Source organism: Corvus cornix, chromosome 1A (assembly GCF_000738735.6).
Source record: "Corvus cornix cornix isolate S_Up_H32 chromosome 1A, ASM73873v5, whole genome shotgun sequence".
NCBI classification, from domain to species: domain Eukaryota; kingdom Metazoa; phylum Chordata; class Aves; order Passeriformes; family Corvidae; genus Corvus; species Corvus cornix.
In genome coordinates, this window is record NC_047057.1 from 64,885,019 (window position 1) to 64,901,680 (window position 16,662).

General features: G+C 42.5%; 1 protein-coding gene across 1 annotated transcript in view; it reads left to right on the plus strand.

The window, feature by feature from the left end:
- Nucleotides 1–16,068, plus strand: part of LRP6 (LDL receptor related protein 6) — a 122,621-nt gene extending 106,553 nt beyond the window's left edge. The window contains 8 exon segments of the mRNA XM_039570654.1: nucleotides 158–283; nucleotides 1,628–1,864; nucleotides 3,539–3,649; nucleotides 5,456–5,686; nucleotides 6,461–6,597; nucleotides 7,792–7,889; nucleotides 10,099–10,357; nucleotides 10,359–16,068. Coding sequence (XP_039426588.1) covers nucleotides 158–283; nucleotides 1,628–1,864; nucleotides 3,539–3,649; nucleotides 5,456–5,686; nucleotides 6,461–6,597; nucleotides 7,792–7,889; nucleotides 10,099–10,357; nucleotides 10,359–10,391 — 1,232 coding nt within the window. The 3' untranslated portion in view covers nucleotides 10,392–16,068.
- The last annotated feature ends 594 nt before the right edge of the window (nucleotides 16,069–16,662 follow it).

Consider the following 16,662-nt stretch of genomic DNA (forward strand, 5'->3'; position numbering starts at 1 on the left):
AAAGGGAGAAATATGCACAACAAAATACAACTTTTACAGAGATTTTTCAGTAATCCTCTCCCCAGGGGTTAGAGGGGAATGAAGAAATGACTGAAAGGTCATAAAATAGGTGGGGATTTCTTACCAATCTCTGTCTTTCTTATTTTTAAAATCCTAGGACAACATCCTTGCTCTCAAGATAATGGTGGCTGCTCCCACATTTGCATTGTGAAGGGGGACGGCACCACACGCTGCTCTTGCCCCGTGCACCTGGTGCTGCTGCAGGATGAACTGTCCTGTGGAGGTGAGTCCTTCCCAAGTTCTGTGTCACTTGGCTCTCAGCTTCGGGCTTGGGGAGGGTCTCCATCCTCAGGGGTGGCTTCTGAGCCAAAGGAATGTGACAGTGCACCAGGTGCTGTTACACACCTGTACAGACTCATCTCTTTCCCTCCACCCTCCAGCTAAATCTGCAACTATTGAGAAGGAGTAAGGGAAGAGGAAAAAATCTCTAACTGTTGAATAAGGATTTCTGTTCACCCTTTCTACTTAAGACTACTGAATTATTTCAACTCGATTCTTTAATTGTATGATTTTTATTACTTTTTGCTGTCACTCCCCACGTTCTCCCTTTTCAGGCAGTGGTAGATTCTCACATTCTGGCACATCGCACTGTCTGTGCTGTTTTGTTCTTCTCTGTTGTTGTCCCCAAGCTCACCCTGTGCGTGTCTTTCTGAACTGCAGTCCCAGAAGCGCAAGTTGCCTCCTTCCATGGCGATATGGCCACTGTAGCCCACACCCTGGTGTCTCCAGGGGTGGGGTTGGAATGGGGGAGAGGACAGGCACTTTGGTGCTTGGATCTCTTTGTGCCACCAGACTGAATGGATTTATTATGCAATCATCTCGCCATCGAGGCGACGTGTGGTCTCACAATGGAACAAGAGCTAACATAATCCAGATATTTTCTCAGAGCAAGTTTAATAGCAGGCCAAAAAGCTGGGGGAGGAAAGGGGGATTAAAAAAAGGGAAAAAAATCCACACTTACTGCCCGAGATTAACAGTTAGTGTAGTAAATGTTAAGTAACAGCTAACAGATGTGTTGAGGTAGTGGAACTTGACTAGATGGAGCAGTTTTTTGTTTTAAAAGAATTTTGACTGAACAGAGCTGTCAAGGGCACATAACTAGACACTGACTCACAGTGCATCCATCTGCAGCACATTACATCCTTTTAACATCTTCTATGCAATGACTGTCAAACATTAAAAAGAGAGTAAGCAATTGGCTGTGTGTACAGTGGTGTTGTAGGAAAGGGGGAGTAGAAGAGTATGATGACTTTGATTTGAAGACTTACTAAGAGAAGGGTGTAAGAGCCTTAAGTGGGAAGGGAAGAAAATAACTGTGTTTTGAGTGTGCACGTTTCTCTGTTCTTCTTGTTCTTCATCTGTCAAGCTCCTGTTGATGTGAGCCTGCATCAGTCACACGGGGTTCAAGGTCTGCACAAGTGGCTGTGGAAGTTACCTTATGATGTGGCATGTTGTTCATCAGCTGCTTTGATAGAGGAAAGCAGCTGAGCTCTTGTCCTTACCTGTCCCAATCTGCTGTTTGTTCACCTGGATTTTTAACTTCTGTTTGTTTGCTTGATTTTCAAAGAACCACCAACATGCTCCCCTCAGCAGTTCACCTGTTTCACAGGTGAGATTGACTGCATCCCGGTGGCCTGGCGCTGTGATGGGTTCACTGAGTGTGAAGACCACAGTGACGAGAAGAACTGCCCGGTGTGCTCTGACAGCCAGTTCCAGTGTGAGAGTGGACAGTGCATAGACAGTGCCCTGCGCTGCAATGGGGAAGCAAATTGTCAGGACAACTCGGACGAGAAGAACTGCGAAGGTGCGGAGGATACTGCCAAGTGTGATGGAAATATACCTGTCATAGGGACACTGGGATAAGTACCAGTGTTACTGCTGAGTAGGATTTGAAAAGATCCAAGGTTCTGCTAGTTTTTAAACTGGTCTGTTAAATGGAAATTATTTTATAACTCCATGCTTTTGGTTCTCTACCTGTGAAGTGGAAATTAAGAGTGATCTCTGTCAAATAGCTTAAATGCTGTTTGTGAAAAGTACTGTCAAAAATGGCATGATTTTAAGCTCTAAAAACCTAGGATCTGGGAGTGAACTACAGAGTGGAGCAAATCCTTGTCATAGCTTTTTGTGTACCTTGTACTGAGTAAAGGTTTTGGGATTGTTTATTTTACAATACCTGAACAAAATGAGCTTTTCTGAGTAGGCAGGAGTGAGAGACAGATGATATTTCTGGAGACTACTTCTTCCCATAGAGCACAGCAAAAGTGAGTATTTAAGCCATTATTACAGAGGGAAGTGCTGTTGCCAGCACAATGAGAATTAAGTTCATTTTGGAAAGGACAGGTTTTGCTGGTGGAATCTGAACTGCCCCACCATTACACAACATGAAATGTGAGCAAACTTACCCTCTCCCTACTGCAGACATAGTGAAGAGTTGCAGGGACAACTTATAAGCTTGAAAGGATGCTTCTTCTTTATATCCTTTCAGTGCATGTTCCTTCTTTGTGGAGACTGTTGAAATGTCTTTAAATCAAGGCTAAAGTTCTTTCTGAAAGATGTGCTCCATCTCAAACAAAAACATAGAGCTGAAACTCCTGTGTGCTGAAAGGTGATTGTTAGCCAGCTGAGATGCTGACATCTGAAAATGTGTTGTGCAAGTTAACTTCCCAGCTGTCATCCAGCAACTGGAGATGTCAGACTGGGGCTGTTTATCACCTTCAAAGTGGCCCTGTTGCTGAGAGTATTCAAGTTGATTACAAATCAGAAAAGCCTTTAGTTTAACTTCTTAATTCAGCTGAAGACAAAAAGTATTTCTGGATTTATGAGAAACAGGAGGTAGGAATATGTGTAAACATCAGCAGCCGGCACCTTGCCTGCAGCACCTTTTATTTTTTCAGTGTACTGGCAAAGCTTCAGTTTTGTATTCTGTCCTTCATTTCAGTTTAAAAATGTAATATCAAGTGAAATATATTGTCTCATGATTGAGGAGTTGTCTGGTTTACAGGAAGAGCACAAGGACATTTAGAAACCACATTTATCTTTCTTAAATAATTTTATTATCATGGTTTGGCAGATTTCTTTTTCATAACTTAATTCTTCTCTCTTACATTACAGTAAATGCTTAGGGTTGGAGATTCCTATAGTAATACTGCAATAACCATGTCCTGGGATAAGTGCCTGTCTTCTCAATGGCCTCTGAGTTATTTTAGATGAAGTCACTTCATCTTGTGGTGTTCTTACTGTAAGCAGGCAGTAAGGCCCCGGTGCCAGGGTGCACTATCCTCAACAGAACACTGAGTCACTTGCTCTGCGTGGTTCGTGTGAGGGACTTTGTATGCCACTGGCTACTTCCAGAAATGAAGCTTGCAGCACTCCAAGCTCTCCCAAGATACTCTTGATTGTATGCTTTGGTGTCTTTATTTCTTAATGATTTTCAAGAGAAGGTTTTGATGCTGACTGTTGGTGTGGGGGTTCTTTGCAGTGCTGTGTTTAACGGATCAGTTCCGCTGTGCCAGTGGGCAGTGCATTGGGAAAAGCAAGAAGTGTGATCACAACCTGGACTGCAGTGACAGCTCCGATGAGCAAGGATGCTGTAAGTGTACTGCCTGAGAATGAAGATTCGGTTGCAGCATCCCAAATTTGTTTCTCACCTTTCCTATGAGTTAGATTTTATTCTGCCAAGCACACTGAATTAGTTGTTCCCAGAATTAATGCTTCTCCTCATAACTGCTGTCATGCGATTAATCCGCAGTGTGGTGGAATAGGAATAACAGCAATAATTAGTATTCTGTACAAGTAGTTTCTGAGGCAGAGAATGCCAGTTATTTTTCTTCTTACCTCTTTAAAATTTTAAAATAAGTAAAAGGTTTGTTTTACTATAATGTTAGCATGCTGAGTTGGTGCAATGTTAAAAAAAATCTGTTGGCATGAGGCTTTCATATATAACTTCTCTGCTTCATGATTTTCTCATCCAGAGAATTAATAGCAGGTGCTTTTAGAATCAGAGGAGCACTCTGTTTATAGAGTAAACCTTCTAAAATTTCCCTTTTTATCTTGAAAAGATGTAATTCTGAGCTTGATTTCTGATTTGTAACATATGATATTCCCTACCTTGAAATCTCCAGGGCTGTACAAGAAAACTACTGCCTTTAAAATTCCAAATCGAAAGTTCATTTTCACTGTTGGTGCTTTAAAAGAAATTGCAAATACGGACATCTTGTCTTGTGTTAGAGATCCATATAACACAGCTGGCACACACATAACTTGAAAATGCAAAGCCAGAGTTGGACCCTTGATCTTAAGAAGGAGTAATAGGAGATGTTCTGTCATGCTACCAAGTTACTAGTGACATTATCACAAGGCTTATGTAGTTCCCTTTATTAGAGTTTATATGTTCTCCAGTTTTGTAACAGGTTGGAAAATTGGCCCACCCAGAATAAGATGGCAGTTGTCACCATCCCTCTTTCACTATGATCAGAAGTCTGTTTACTTATCTCTGTAGACTCTGACAAGCTGGTTCAGGTGTGGGTTTGGTGTTCAGGAAGAAGAAAATGTGTTGAGGAAAAAACTTTCAGTAATGCGTAAGATGTAAAACACTGACTAGAACAGGAAAATACTTTAAAGTCTGCCTTTCTTGTCAAATTCATGAGCACAGGCAGGGGGTTGTCAGTTATTCCCAGAAAATGTCATTGCTTGGAATTGGTATTGTGGGGAAAGAGACTCATTTCGACTGTTGAATAATTGTTTTGGGTACAGATTCCTCATAAGATGGCACCTCTCAGGCTGATGCTCAGCTGTATCTGTAACCATAAGGGTGGGTCAGATGTGGAATAGTTTAGGAAGTTTAATAAATAGCAGCAAACCCAAAACTCATCACTGCTGAACAGTCAGGGTGATGCACCATAAGTGATTGTTACACTGCTGAGAAAAGGGAGTGCCAGTCTGTTACACTGAGGGATAACCGAGGTGTGACATGAAAAGCAGTTGTTGTCATCCTCAGTGACAGAAAAAGCAGAAGAGGAGTCCCCTGCACAGTGTCATCTGGAGTCGTGGTTGCAGGTCTTGTTCATCACGTTCAAAGGAGAGCTCTGCTTGTCAGCCTGAAGCAAGAGCAGGGCCTGGTTCATCACTCCCCCTGCACATGCATGTACTGCTCATTTCCTGTTATCTGTGATCTGAAAAACCTCATGGCATGTTTGGAGGTCATCTTGGAGGCTGCAGGTAGCCCATATGGACACTCAGAGCCTTTGAACAGACCTGTCCTAGGACCAATTTTTTCCTCCCATATATTAGTTTGAAAGTTGTTGTCTGCCTACAGAAGAGGAGGAAAGTGGAAAGATGCAAGAAAAACTGATGTTGGACTAAACTTATATGGACCAATTTTTCTTTTGCCTGTTAGACACAACGGAGGAACCTGCACCACAGCCCAACAACACCATAGGCTCCATCATTGGTGTGATCCTTACAGTCTTCGTGGTGGGAGCAATGTACTTCATCTGCCAGAGAGTGCTGTGCCCACGCATGAAGGGGGATGGGGAAACCATGACCAATGATTATGTGGTGCACGGGCCAGCCTCGGTGCCTCTGGGCTATGTGCCTCACCCCAGCTCTCTGTCAGGGTCTCTCCCTGGTAAGTAAAGGCGGTGATCCTTGTCTTTGGCACCCCACAGCTGTACTTGAGGATACTGTGCATCGATGTTCAGCAAATGTCTGCTCCAGATGCACAGTTCTTGGAAGCTGTGGGAAGCCAGGACTGCCAAGGCTTGCTGCCATCCTTCTTTAGAATAATGAACTGCTATTTTACCCGTGCTGTTCACGAGCATTTAGGTACTTAGCAGAACCTAAGCTCAAATAAATGCACTCACTGTCCATTTTCTTCTTTTGCTACTAAGAATCCCCTTTTTGGGCTATTGTAGCACCAGCAAAGTGTCACAAAAGTACAGGGTAAAGTTACACAGAGTTATATTCATGAGACTTCAAACATCATGTAATCATTCTTGGTAGGTTTGTAGACTGAGTTTGTATGCTTGTGAGACTTCTTTCCAAGTCTGTAATGACCAGCAATAACTGTGGTCTCAGTTTATTTTACTTAACGCTGAATTTTCCAGTCCAAGCACATGATGCTACTACTGTTTAAAAAGTCAAACTTAACCACTACATTGCACTTCATTTCATTAATATGCATTGCTTCTGTATGTATTGATTAAATATGTACTGTAACTTGTGGCTTGTAGATCCAGCAGGTTCCTATCGGAATATAATTTGGTTTTAATACCAAGATAATTAATTTTGGGTTTGCAAGTTGTGCTTATATTGCTGTTGTCCTCCAGATTATTTTTTTAAGCTTCCTTTCGTCTGTGAATTGAGGAAGAATTGAATACTGACATACATCTTTGTTCTTCAGGTATGTCTCGAGGTAAATCTGTCATCAGCTCCCTCAGCATTATGGGAGGGAGCAGTGGCCCACCCTATGACAGGGCCCACGTTACTGGAGCCTCCTCCAGTAGTTCTTCAAGTACCAAAGGCACTTACTTTCCTCCAGTAAGTCATTCTATTATTCATAACCCTTTAATAACTTTCAGGGAAGTGACAGTGTCTTTCTAAAGGTTAATCAATTGACAGATTAATGTTTTGATTTAGAATTCTAGCCTAATAAACTTGTTTGAATATGGAGTAAGTGATTTTGAAAGGGAAGAGGATTGTCTTTTTCCAAAATGGTCTAGAAATTTTCTCTTAATTTAAAAAAGTTGTGAGAGAGCTCAGTGCCAGGAAAAAAGATGTTAGATTAAATGTCAGGGGAGATGAAAAAAATCCCTGTAGATGTTGAGCAGCTCTGGCAGAGAGATCTCCTTTCATTATACTCTGCCATGTGCCTCTGAAGGTAAAACTAAGGTTGATTCTGTATAGACCTTTCAAGGAATTAAAATGAAGCTTTGTGTCATGTGTCTTAAAAGTGACAGATAAATAAGTAAACAAGTGTTTTGCAGCTCCATAACATGCCTCCATCACAAATGCGTAGTGTGCTGCACTAGCTGCTGTGTAACAGTTGGTACCAGCCCTAGAGGGCTCCCTGTCTCTTCACTTCCAGCATCTGTGGTGGTTGGTTTGGATATTCTTGCAGAGCTCACCAAGCCACCCCTAGTGTTAGAGAGTCCCATGCGTGGTCAGTGAAGGCTGGAATCTTCAACTGTCTGTTTTCAGTTCTGAGAATCAACCAATTTAAATCAGGCTTTAAATCAGCTTTAAATTAATCCAAATGCATGGAGTAAGAACATGCCTGCATAGGGAAGGAATGCTTGCCTTGGCCAGCATGCTGCAAGTATTACAAGCAGAGCAATACTTGGGGACTGCAGCCTGCAGGCTCAGAGATCTGCCAGTTTGCCTCAGGCAGTGGTATCCCTAGTGACAATCTAGTATTGAACAGCTGGCTGCAACTTCACTTTTCAGCACTGGCTATGTCAAAATAGCCACAGCAGTCAGCATTTTTTGAGAAGAGCTCAGTAGTAGCTAATAGAAATGGCAGCAAATGGCATTTCCAGGGTCTGCTAAAGAACTGAGGAATAAACAGAGGAAAAATTGTGTTTGTTGGAAGGGCTATGGGGCTATGCATGCAGTTCTTTACTTAAGGTTCCTATTAGACAGTACTAAAAAGAAAAATTATAAACCGGTGTTTTCTCAAGTTTCCTTTGTATCTTTCCTTTTTAACAGTGGCTTTTTTCCTTTCTTACACCTTAGATTTTGAACCCGCCACCATCACCAGCTACTGAACGTTCACACTATACCATGGAATTTGGTTATTCTTCAAACAGCCCATCCACTCATAGATCCTACAGGTAATTACTATTACAGTATCTTCTGTCAGGATCAAAGCAGTTAGTGTAGAAAATGCAGAATAAAGGCAGCCTCTGCTCCGTAAGAATTACAATCAAAGGCCCTAATTCTGCAAGCACTAAACTAGTGCTTAAATGGGCTCACATGTATCATGTCACTGCTGCCTGGGTAGAAGTGCAGCACTGTTTGAGGTAAATCATACAACTAAGTGGGTAGTGGTACATCCCTCGGGTATATTCCTTAGGGGCAATGACAGCACTCATCACAAAGCTAGCTACATGCCAAAAGAAATGCAGTACCATGAGTATTCCGAGCCAAAAAAACTTACCCGGAGTGAACCCTGCCCTTTTTTAGGCTTCTGCCATAAATAATTTGTTATGTGAGTATCAGAAATTAGAAGCAAACACTCTGTGGAGGAAAGGTTGGCAGTATAAAGGCCAGAAGTAAGGTCAGAAGTAACACTGTGGTCTAGATAAAGCACAGAATTTCAAGTTCAACATATTAAGGGTTAATGTCTGGAAAAGACTGCTAACCTTTTGCTTATTTTCTCTTGACTAGTATTTATGGGCATGCATTTTCTCTGTTTGAATGTATCCTTCTTACTTTCCCTGTAAGAATGCTGATGGTTTGTTATTTTATAACAAGTTACCAAAAAATAGAGGAACAGACCCCTACTACCCAAGGGTGTAAAGGTTCCCCTCCCAAATCACCAGTAGATATGGTCAGTGAGAAGAGAGTGCTGGATTTGTCTGAAAGATGTGCCTCCCTAACGCTGAGCCTTTGGGGGCTTTGGATAATGAGGTCTCTGGGGCTGAACAGACATCTCTTCTCCATTAGCAGCAAATATGGCCTCTGTTGTGCAGAAGGTCAGACCAAATGTTTATAATGATCCCTTGCAGCCATATGAAAAATCTTTTTAAATTATAAGTAATTTTCTAATGAAAGAAACCCAAATTCTGGCACCACCATGGCCCATGCTGATCACTGGTTAGCTGATGTGACTTTTAGTATTATAAATGATATTAGGGATGTAGCATAGGTTTCAATGTTTTCCAAATGCTCCCCCATCCAAAAATAAACGCTGGTCTTGCTGCTTCTGATCTTGCTTCTTTCCTAATATTTTGACTTGACTATAGAGGAACTGCATCCCCATGTGTCCCCAACCACTTACTGTGATGCTGGGAGTTGTAGCTACCATGCATTTCCCTTTCTAATTTGTTTCCTTGAAACTATCTTGGGCTCATTTTAAAAGATGTTTTGTGGTAGCAGCGTTTGAGAATGTCATCCCAGTTACTTCTCTAAGGAATGCTTCTCCTGAGTGCTATGAATGTGCCAGGTAATTTTCAGTCCTCCTGTCTAGCCTTGGAAGTTAGTATCTAGAAACTGCATAATGGAAACAGAATTATCTTCTCCATAATTGCAACACAGGTATTACACAGACACTTGCACACTGGTGCCCTTCCTGCCCCGCTGTCTTAGGAGCAACTTTTTCTACCTCAATTAAGTCCTTAGGGAGCCTGTTGTGTGAGAGACTGTTCTCAGCCACTGCTCCTTTCTGTGGCACAACAAAAGCTCTTGCAGGTGCTCTTTGCATCTCTGAGCAGGCAGTGTTGGGGTCACTGGAAACACCTGGAGACTGAGAAACACTTAGCACACAGCAAGCCTGGGTTCTCCAGTGATCTTGGAATCACAGAATGCAGTGGGTGGGAAGGGACATCAGCCCATCCAGTTCCACCCCCTGCCATGGGCAGGGACCCGTTCCACTAGACCAGGTTATTCCACGCCCTGTCCAGCCTGGCCTGGAACACTTCCAAGGATGGGGCACCCACAACATTATGGATTAATTTAACCCAAATGCGATAATAGAATGCTTTCACAAAACAGGGCACACTATCCAATTCCAGCAGTTTTGAGCACAAACTGAATCTTCTATGAGTAAAGCAGCACATCAGAAATTTGTGACGAGTTGCTTAGAGCTAAAATTAGTTAGTTTTATGAGTTAGATAATTAATAAAGAAACTGGCATCCCTTCCACCTGTTGCTGTGATGTGCCTGACGCTGAAGCAGGAAGGGGAGCCTTCTGCAGGGAAGTTAGGAGAGGAGATGCTGTGCACCACTTCAGAGGTTGACCTGCTTTCTGTTTCCACCTTGGCTTATCCCCCTTGGAAAGGGGGAAGAATGACCCTTTCCCCCTCCGTCTCCCCGCTGCAGCTACCGGCCCTACAGCTACCGGCACTTCGCGCCGCCCACGACGCCCTGCAGCACGGACGTGTGCGACAGCGACTACGCCCCGAGCCGCCGGCTCCCCGCGGCCGCCGCCAAGGGCTACACCAGCGACCTCAACTACGACTCGGAGCCGGTGCCGCCGCCGCCCACGCCGCGCAGCCAGTACCTGTCGGCCGAGGAGAACTGCGAGAGCTGCCCGCCGTCCCCGTACACCGAGCGCAGCTACTCGCACCACCTGTACCCGCCCGCCGCCGTCCCCCTGCACCGACTCCTCCTGAGGGGCAGCCCCCCGCCCCGCGCCCTCCGCTCTGCGCTGTAAATACAAAAGGTTCTGCTGGGGACGGGGGGAGGGAGCTCTCGGCCGAGGATGGGGGAGGACAGTGTACAGTTAAATGTGGGGCGGAGGAACACTGAAGATATTTGTACAGAAGAATTAAAAAAAAAAAAAAAAGGATATTTATATATTTTCTTAAACAGCAGCTGCTGCTTGTGCCATAAGAAGAAAAATTTTTGTATAAAAGAACCCAGACGTTTGTACAAAAAGTTTTTATTTTTGCAAATGGAACACAAAAACATGCCTTAATCCAGTGAAGTGACTGAGCACATAAGGAAATGGAAGGACTGGGATATGTTACTTGTCCAGCGAGGTGATATGTGGGTTTTGTCAATACCAAAAATGTTTAAAGTAATTAATAATAAAGAAGTCCGTCTCAGAGCAGCATACCATAGATACTTGGAAGTAGCCAAATAACCTCTATGTTCTGCAGAGGGCCAGCAACTAAAGTTAAACTTGAAAACGCAGTCAGGACAGATATTAACCTTACACAAAGGGCTTTGTTTTCTACAGGAATACAGCAATCGTAGCAGTGAATCCAGAAAAACAATCACACACTTTTTAAAATGAATACACCTCTGGTTTCCCTTAATGCATTTAACAAATGAGAGCATTTAGAGCTCTCTCCCTGCTTCTGGAATTGCAGTGATTTTTGTTGGGTGTATTTTAAAGTTTGTTTTTTAATCCCGGTTAGGTTTTCTTATCTCTTCTTCATCCTTTCTTCCTGCCTGTGTCACTTAAATTAATGATACTCCTATTTAAAGTACTGCTAGAACTGGGCTGCTGTAAATGCCAGGTTTTCTCCTAATTAGCCTTGTCATGCAATGATTATCATGCTATACATTACCCTCCTCATTTTGCCAGCATGGTAGGACTCTGTTTTGTACCAGGTCAGTACGATTCTCACATCATTGACAAGGGTAATATGCATATACCTGAATGATTTTTAGTCCCTTAAAAAAGAAAATCTTATTTTGACCTAGTGCCCACAAAATGTCAAATATTTTTATACCACATATAATAGAGACAGCATATTTATAAACTATAAATTTAACCATGGATTGTTAGTTTTACTGTAAATGAATAATATATCCTTGCAGTACTTTCAGTGTATATTGATATCACAGTATACAAATCATATATATAAATATATATACTATTTTTTCCTAGTAAGGAAGCATTTAACTTTCAGTGGAGCAACTGTCCATAAGAAAAATAGATGTTTTGATCATTGGAAGGGGTTCCCCTGCTGTATTAACTGCTCGTGTTTTCTTTGTGTTAGGTAAAGCCAGTTTTTCTCAGTATGATTTTGACATACCTCCTCTTTTGCGTGGTGTGAGTTTAAGTATTAACCGCTGTGAATGTCAAATTTTAAGATATTCTTAACCAAACCATTTTATATTCACATCTCTATTTTTGTATATTGTCATATTTAGCCCCTTCTCCCAGCAGCCTCACCGTGGTGGTTTTGACAGGGAGACTATTTAATCAAGTGAAAACATTATTTGTGTAGGTTAAGGGGCAACCTAGGATATTGTTAACTCCTCTTGGACGCTAGTGCAGTGCTTTGAATTTGTTTTGTTGCAGCAGAGCTCACAGTACACCTGATCTTAGATGGCATTGTGCATTTGCACCTTCTGTTGACATCACATCCCCTGAAGGTGCTCTTCACAGACTGGCCCTCTGAGTCTTCTCTCTCAAAACAAAGGTCCTGGGGACCTCCTGCCTCCTCACCTTTGGGTATGGAATGGGGATAGCAACTTTCCAGAGGCGCCTTTTGGGTTTTATTGTTCTCTGTTGCTTCTTTCTCAGCCAGTTTCAACTAAAAGAGAAGTTATCTGAAAACATGGCATGGGCTTGCAATTGATGCTGTTGACAAAATTAGTGACAAGTTGTTCTTGCTAGCTGCCACTCATCTGGAGTACTGGATCCTCATTTGGTTTCAGCTCCAAGGAAAACGGCATCATTGGGATTCCATCTGAAATAAAGGGCCTTTCCTACTAGTCCAGGAAACCTGAGGAAACTTTAAAAAGCCTTGGCGATCTCCAGGCTATTGCTGTTGATCTCTGAAGATGGTGTACTAAGGGGTTTTTTGCCCAGCTTCATTCTAAGTTTCTAGGAATTGTAGTAGCTGTTCTTCTGGCTCTTCCTTGCTGGTGGAGAAGCTTCCTTGTGTTGTCCAGCAGGATGGATGTTGAGGAGGGTGTTGTGAACTATAAGGGAACTTGAAACCCTATATATGAAGGGGGGAGGGCGGGTGTGTCGGGGTGGGGGGTGAGGTTGGCACACCGATGAGAATTAGAATTTCTCTGTTGTTTACATTTTTTCATGTGCAGCATTCCGTGTGGGGTTCACATGTGGAAACTTGCACTAATGAACTCAGAAGAATATTGTATTGTTGTATCTCAGTCCAAGTGCTTGTACTGCAATGGCAATGGTCTCTTCTTGCAAAATACTTTTCTCAGTGTGCCAATTTCTGTTTGAAAAATTCCAGGATGGTTGAGCTTAAGGAGTGGTATCCTCTTTCTGGTGCAGCCCCTTGGAGGGAGCTTCCTGCAGGTAAATTTGTGTGTTAATTGCAGCAAAGATTTGTTTAGAAGAAAGACATTCTCTGCATATGGATCGTGCTGCCTCCTGTGCTGGTTTACATCCACATAACCCAACTGAAGTCAATGGGGTGGACATAGAATTCCGTGTAGGATTTCATCAAGTCTTTCTGATACAGATGTTTCAGTTTGTGCATCAAATATTTTGGGTGATCTGCCTCTGGGAGGTTCATGAGAGGGTAATTGGACAGGCTGGGGTTTTCCACTGAGAATGCCCAGCATAGAGAACAGACTGTTCCTCGTCTGAGCAGGAAGCTATCATCTGATTTCGCAAATACATGTATTTTCTCAGTAAATCTGGAGTAAAATTTTGAAAGAGGTGGTGGTCTGTGAAGCTCCTCTTGGTCAGATCTCCAAATTACAAAAGCAGTGATGCAACCAGTACCCACACCTGACACATTCCCAGTGGATAAACCCTAGACTGAACACTGAGACTCTCTTTGATCCCCTATGCTACTGAGCCAGCTGTGGTTCATATTCTCCTTCCCTCAGTGAGGATCATCTTTTCTCCTGCTTCTCCAATTGACTGAGGTGTTGGGACCATAGATAACACAGACACACCCATTCAGGAGATTGCTGAAGTGGGTTCTCACCGATGGCAGTGAAAATTGCTCCTTGTCCTTCAAGTTAAGCACAAAGGTCCTTATCCTACAGCATCAGGTACAGTAGGACACTAACACAGGGACGAAGGGTGTACTGTTTCCTCTCTGTAGACACTTGGGGAGTGTTCTTAGCTGGCTGTCTGGTGATGGGAATAGCTGGCATGCCCAGTCTGGAAAGAAACAGTCCACTATAGCTGAAAAACAAGACAGGACATTACAGCATAATTTGTTGGTAACTGACCTTTGGATGTTTAAATGGCAGCATTAATGAGACCTAAGCCTGCCTTTTAAAGTTACACCTGCCATGTCATGCTGCGTGCAATTCATACCTTCCTAAGGAGCACTCCTCATTTCCCCACTGCTTTTGGATACCAAGATATTTCTTAGGAAATAACTTGGATTCAATAAATGGAACACTCACACGGTATTTGCATTTGAAATAAAGAATGGTTTCCATGAATATAAATTCATGCAACCTGTGCACATACATTAAATGAAATATTTACAGTAGTGCACAATACGTAAGTGAGCCATTTGATATCAAAGGATTCATTTTGCTGTGAGTTGAAACTTTCTGCATTGTAAATTCTGGATTTCTGCCACAGTATTTCCCTCCCCACGTGCATGTACAAGTGTGTGTGCAGGTACCCATATCTTTGATAATGGGCACTTACCAAAGCTGATTATTTTCTCTTGTGCATACAGATGCAGCCTCCCTGCCTCCCAGAGTGCTACTGCTGAATGTTGCCCTGCTGTGTCTCACCTACCCTGGGCTCCTTTTGGCCAGGCTGTACGACAGACAGCAGAACACCTGACTATTGAACACTCTGTCAGGCCAGGCAGGAGAGGAAGCACAGTTTTTGTACTGTTCCCCTACTCTTGGAGTCCATTTTGCAGATGAGTAAAGCTCCTCTGTGTTTTGTAGGGACATGGAAAGCAGTCTGCTGCAGCCCTAGCGTAATGATGAAGAAAATTGCACCCAAACTGCTTGACATGGCAGGTGCTATGGTCAGCTGCAAGTGAAGGTGCATGTGGAAAATCCCTGTCATTCCTGTTTAGTACACTAATGGGCCTTGATGGTGTTCTGGTCTCCAGCTCTGCATTGCTTCTCTATTTATTACAGCCCATTCTCTAGAGATGGCTTCATTGGCAAGTCCTAAATACAGTTTAAGCTTTAAAGTAGTTAAAGCTGTGCTAAGATGAAGAAAAGGCCCCTGTCTTGCATATTATTACCATTCCTGATTGCTTGGCAAATCTCAGATTAATTGATTAGCACCATTCTGGGGGGATCTGCTTGAACTACAGAACTCCCTGGTCACACATGCTGTTGGATCAGATGACTTCTTCAATTCTCTTAAGAAGTAATCAATCACTTTCTTTTCCTGACCGTTTTGCCTTGAGCATGTTTGTCACACAATATTGTCAGTGACAGAATCTGCTTCTGAACATGTACTGTGCATGTAGCAGATTACTTATTAGTTCTGCAACAGAAAAATAACTGGCTCATGGAGTGCAAAAATAATTTGAGCATTGCTACTCAGAAATTGCTTTCTTAGCAATGAGATTTTTTAAATTGCATTTTGGTGTTGGTATGGCTTGAAAAATAACCTTTAACTTAATTGGCAGGTGACAGAGAAACCTTGCAAATAAGTTAGGAATGAACTAACAGTCTGAAAAGGGCTGCAAAACAGTCCATCTCTTTCTAAAAGAAGTCAAAATACAGTAGTGATCCAAAATTTTCTTTCTTCTCCATCTTTAAAAAGGGAAGGGATGTGTAGCATTTATTGGGACTGGGTGATTCACACCAGAACTGTGCAGGGCAGGGTAAGTAAAGTGTCCATCCTTTATTCAGGACACAGATTGTCCTAGTGGAGGGCAGGGTGATTGTTACAAACTCTAGAAAGCAGTCGTGTTCCCCTCTTTAAATGAACCAGGAGCAGCTTTGAAGTCCTGATTAAAATGGCTATAGCCTTAAGCCATGCAGGGAAGAGTCAGCGAGGGAAAAGGGAAGTGTTTTTTGTAAGAGGATACCACCAGGCTTAAGCTGAACTAGCCTTGTTTGCAAGTGAAGGATCTGGTGCTGCTTTCAGATTTTAACTCTTCGTTTTGTTTTTGGTTTGTTTTGTTTGTTCTTTTTGTAAGCTTTAATCACTGTTTGTCATTGTCTTAAAGCCAGCTGGTGTCTCTTGTTCATCAACTTCGGTACGATGGTGCTTTGCAAGGATGTATTTATATTATAATGGCCAACATTTGGCCAGCCCTATTCACTCATTCACTAACTTTTTTTTTTGTAAAATAAAGTGCTTTACTTGTACAATGTATATAAACCTTGTACAAAAATCCTTTCCAATTATTACCGAGTTGTAACAAATGAAATGTTGATTTTTATAATAAAACTAAGAGTGAAAAAGGAGAGGTATGTTTCATTTTATTTCAGTATCTGGAGGACAAGCAATTAAAGGTACAACGTGCTCTCCATGAAAGTCAGAATGGGCTGAGTTTTCCGATGCTGTAGAAGGCCCTGCAGACACATGGATTTGCAGTGCAACTGGCTATATTTTAAAGCTTCAAGTCTCAGTTATTGATCCCTTAGATTGGTTTACAGGATAATACCAACCAGAATCTTCTACCAAATGACTGTTTCGGACACTGCTCATTCTTGAAATCTCTATTGAAATGTTTGCAAAGAGGGAAGTGTTTAACTTCAAAATGTAAAAGAAATTCCCCCAAGCCCTCTTCCTATTGCTGTAACAAGTAATTGGAGAGGAACCAGTTCTGAATTTATAAGCTCAGCACAGGAATTTCCCACTCCACTTGCATCCACTGGTCATGGAAAAAAATACATGGCTTTGTATTAGTGTGGATCTGGCTGTACTGAGACTGCAGCTCTGGTTTTTCTGCATGGAAGCATGGACAAGCCATGTACCACTTGCCATGTCAGTAAGTCAGGGTCTGCATTTATCAATCTCACAGAGCGTTGTAAAAATACATCCCGTTCACACTCAGC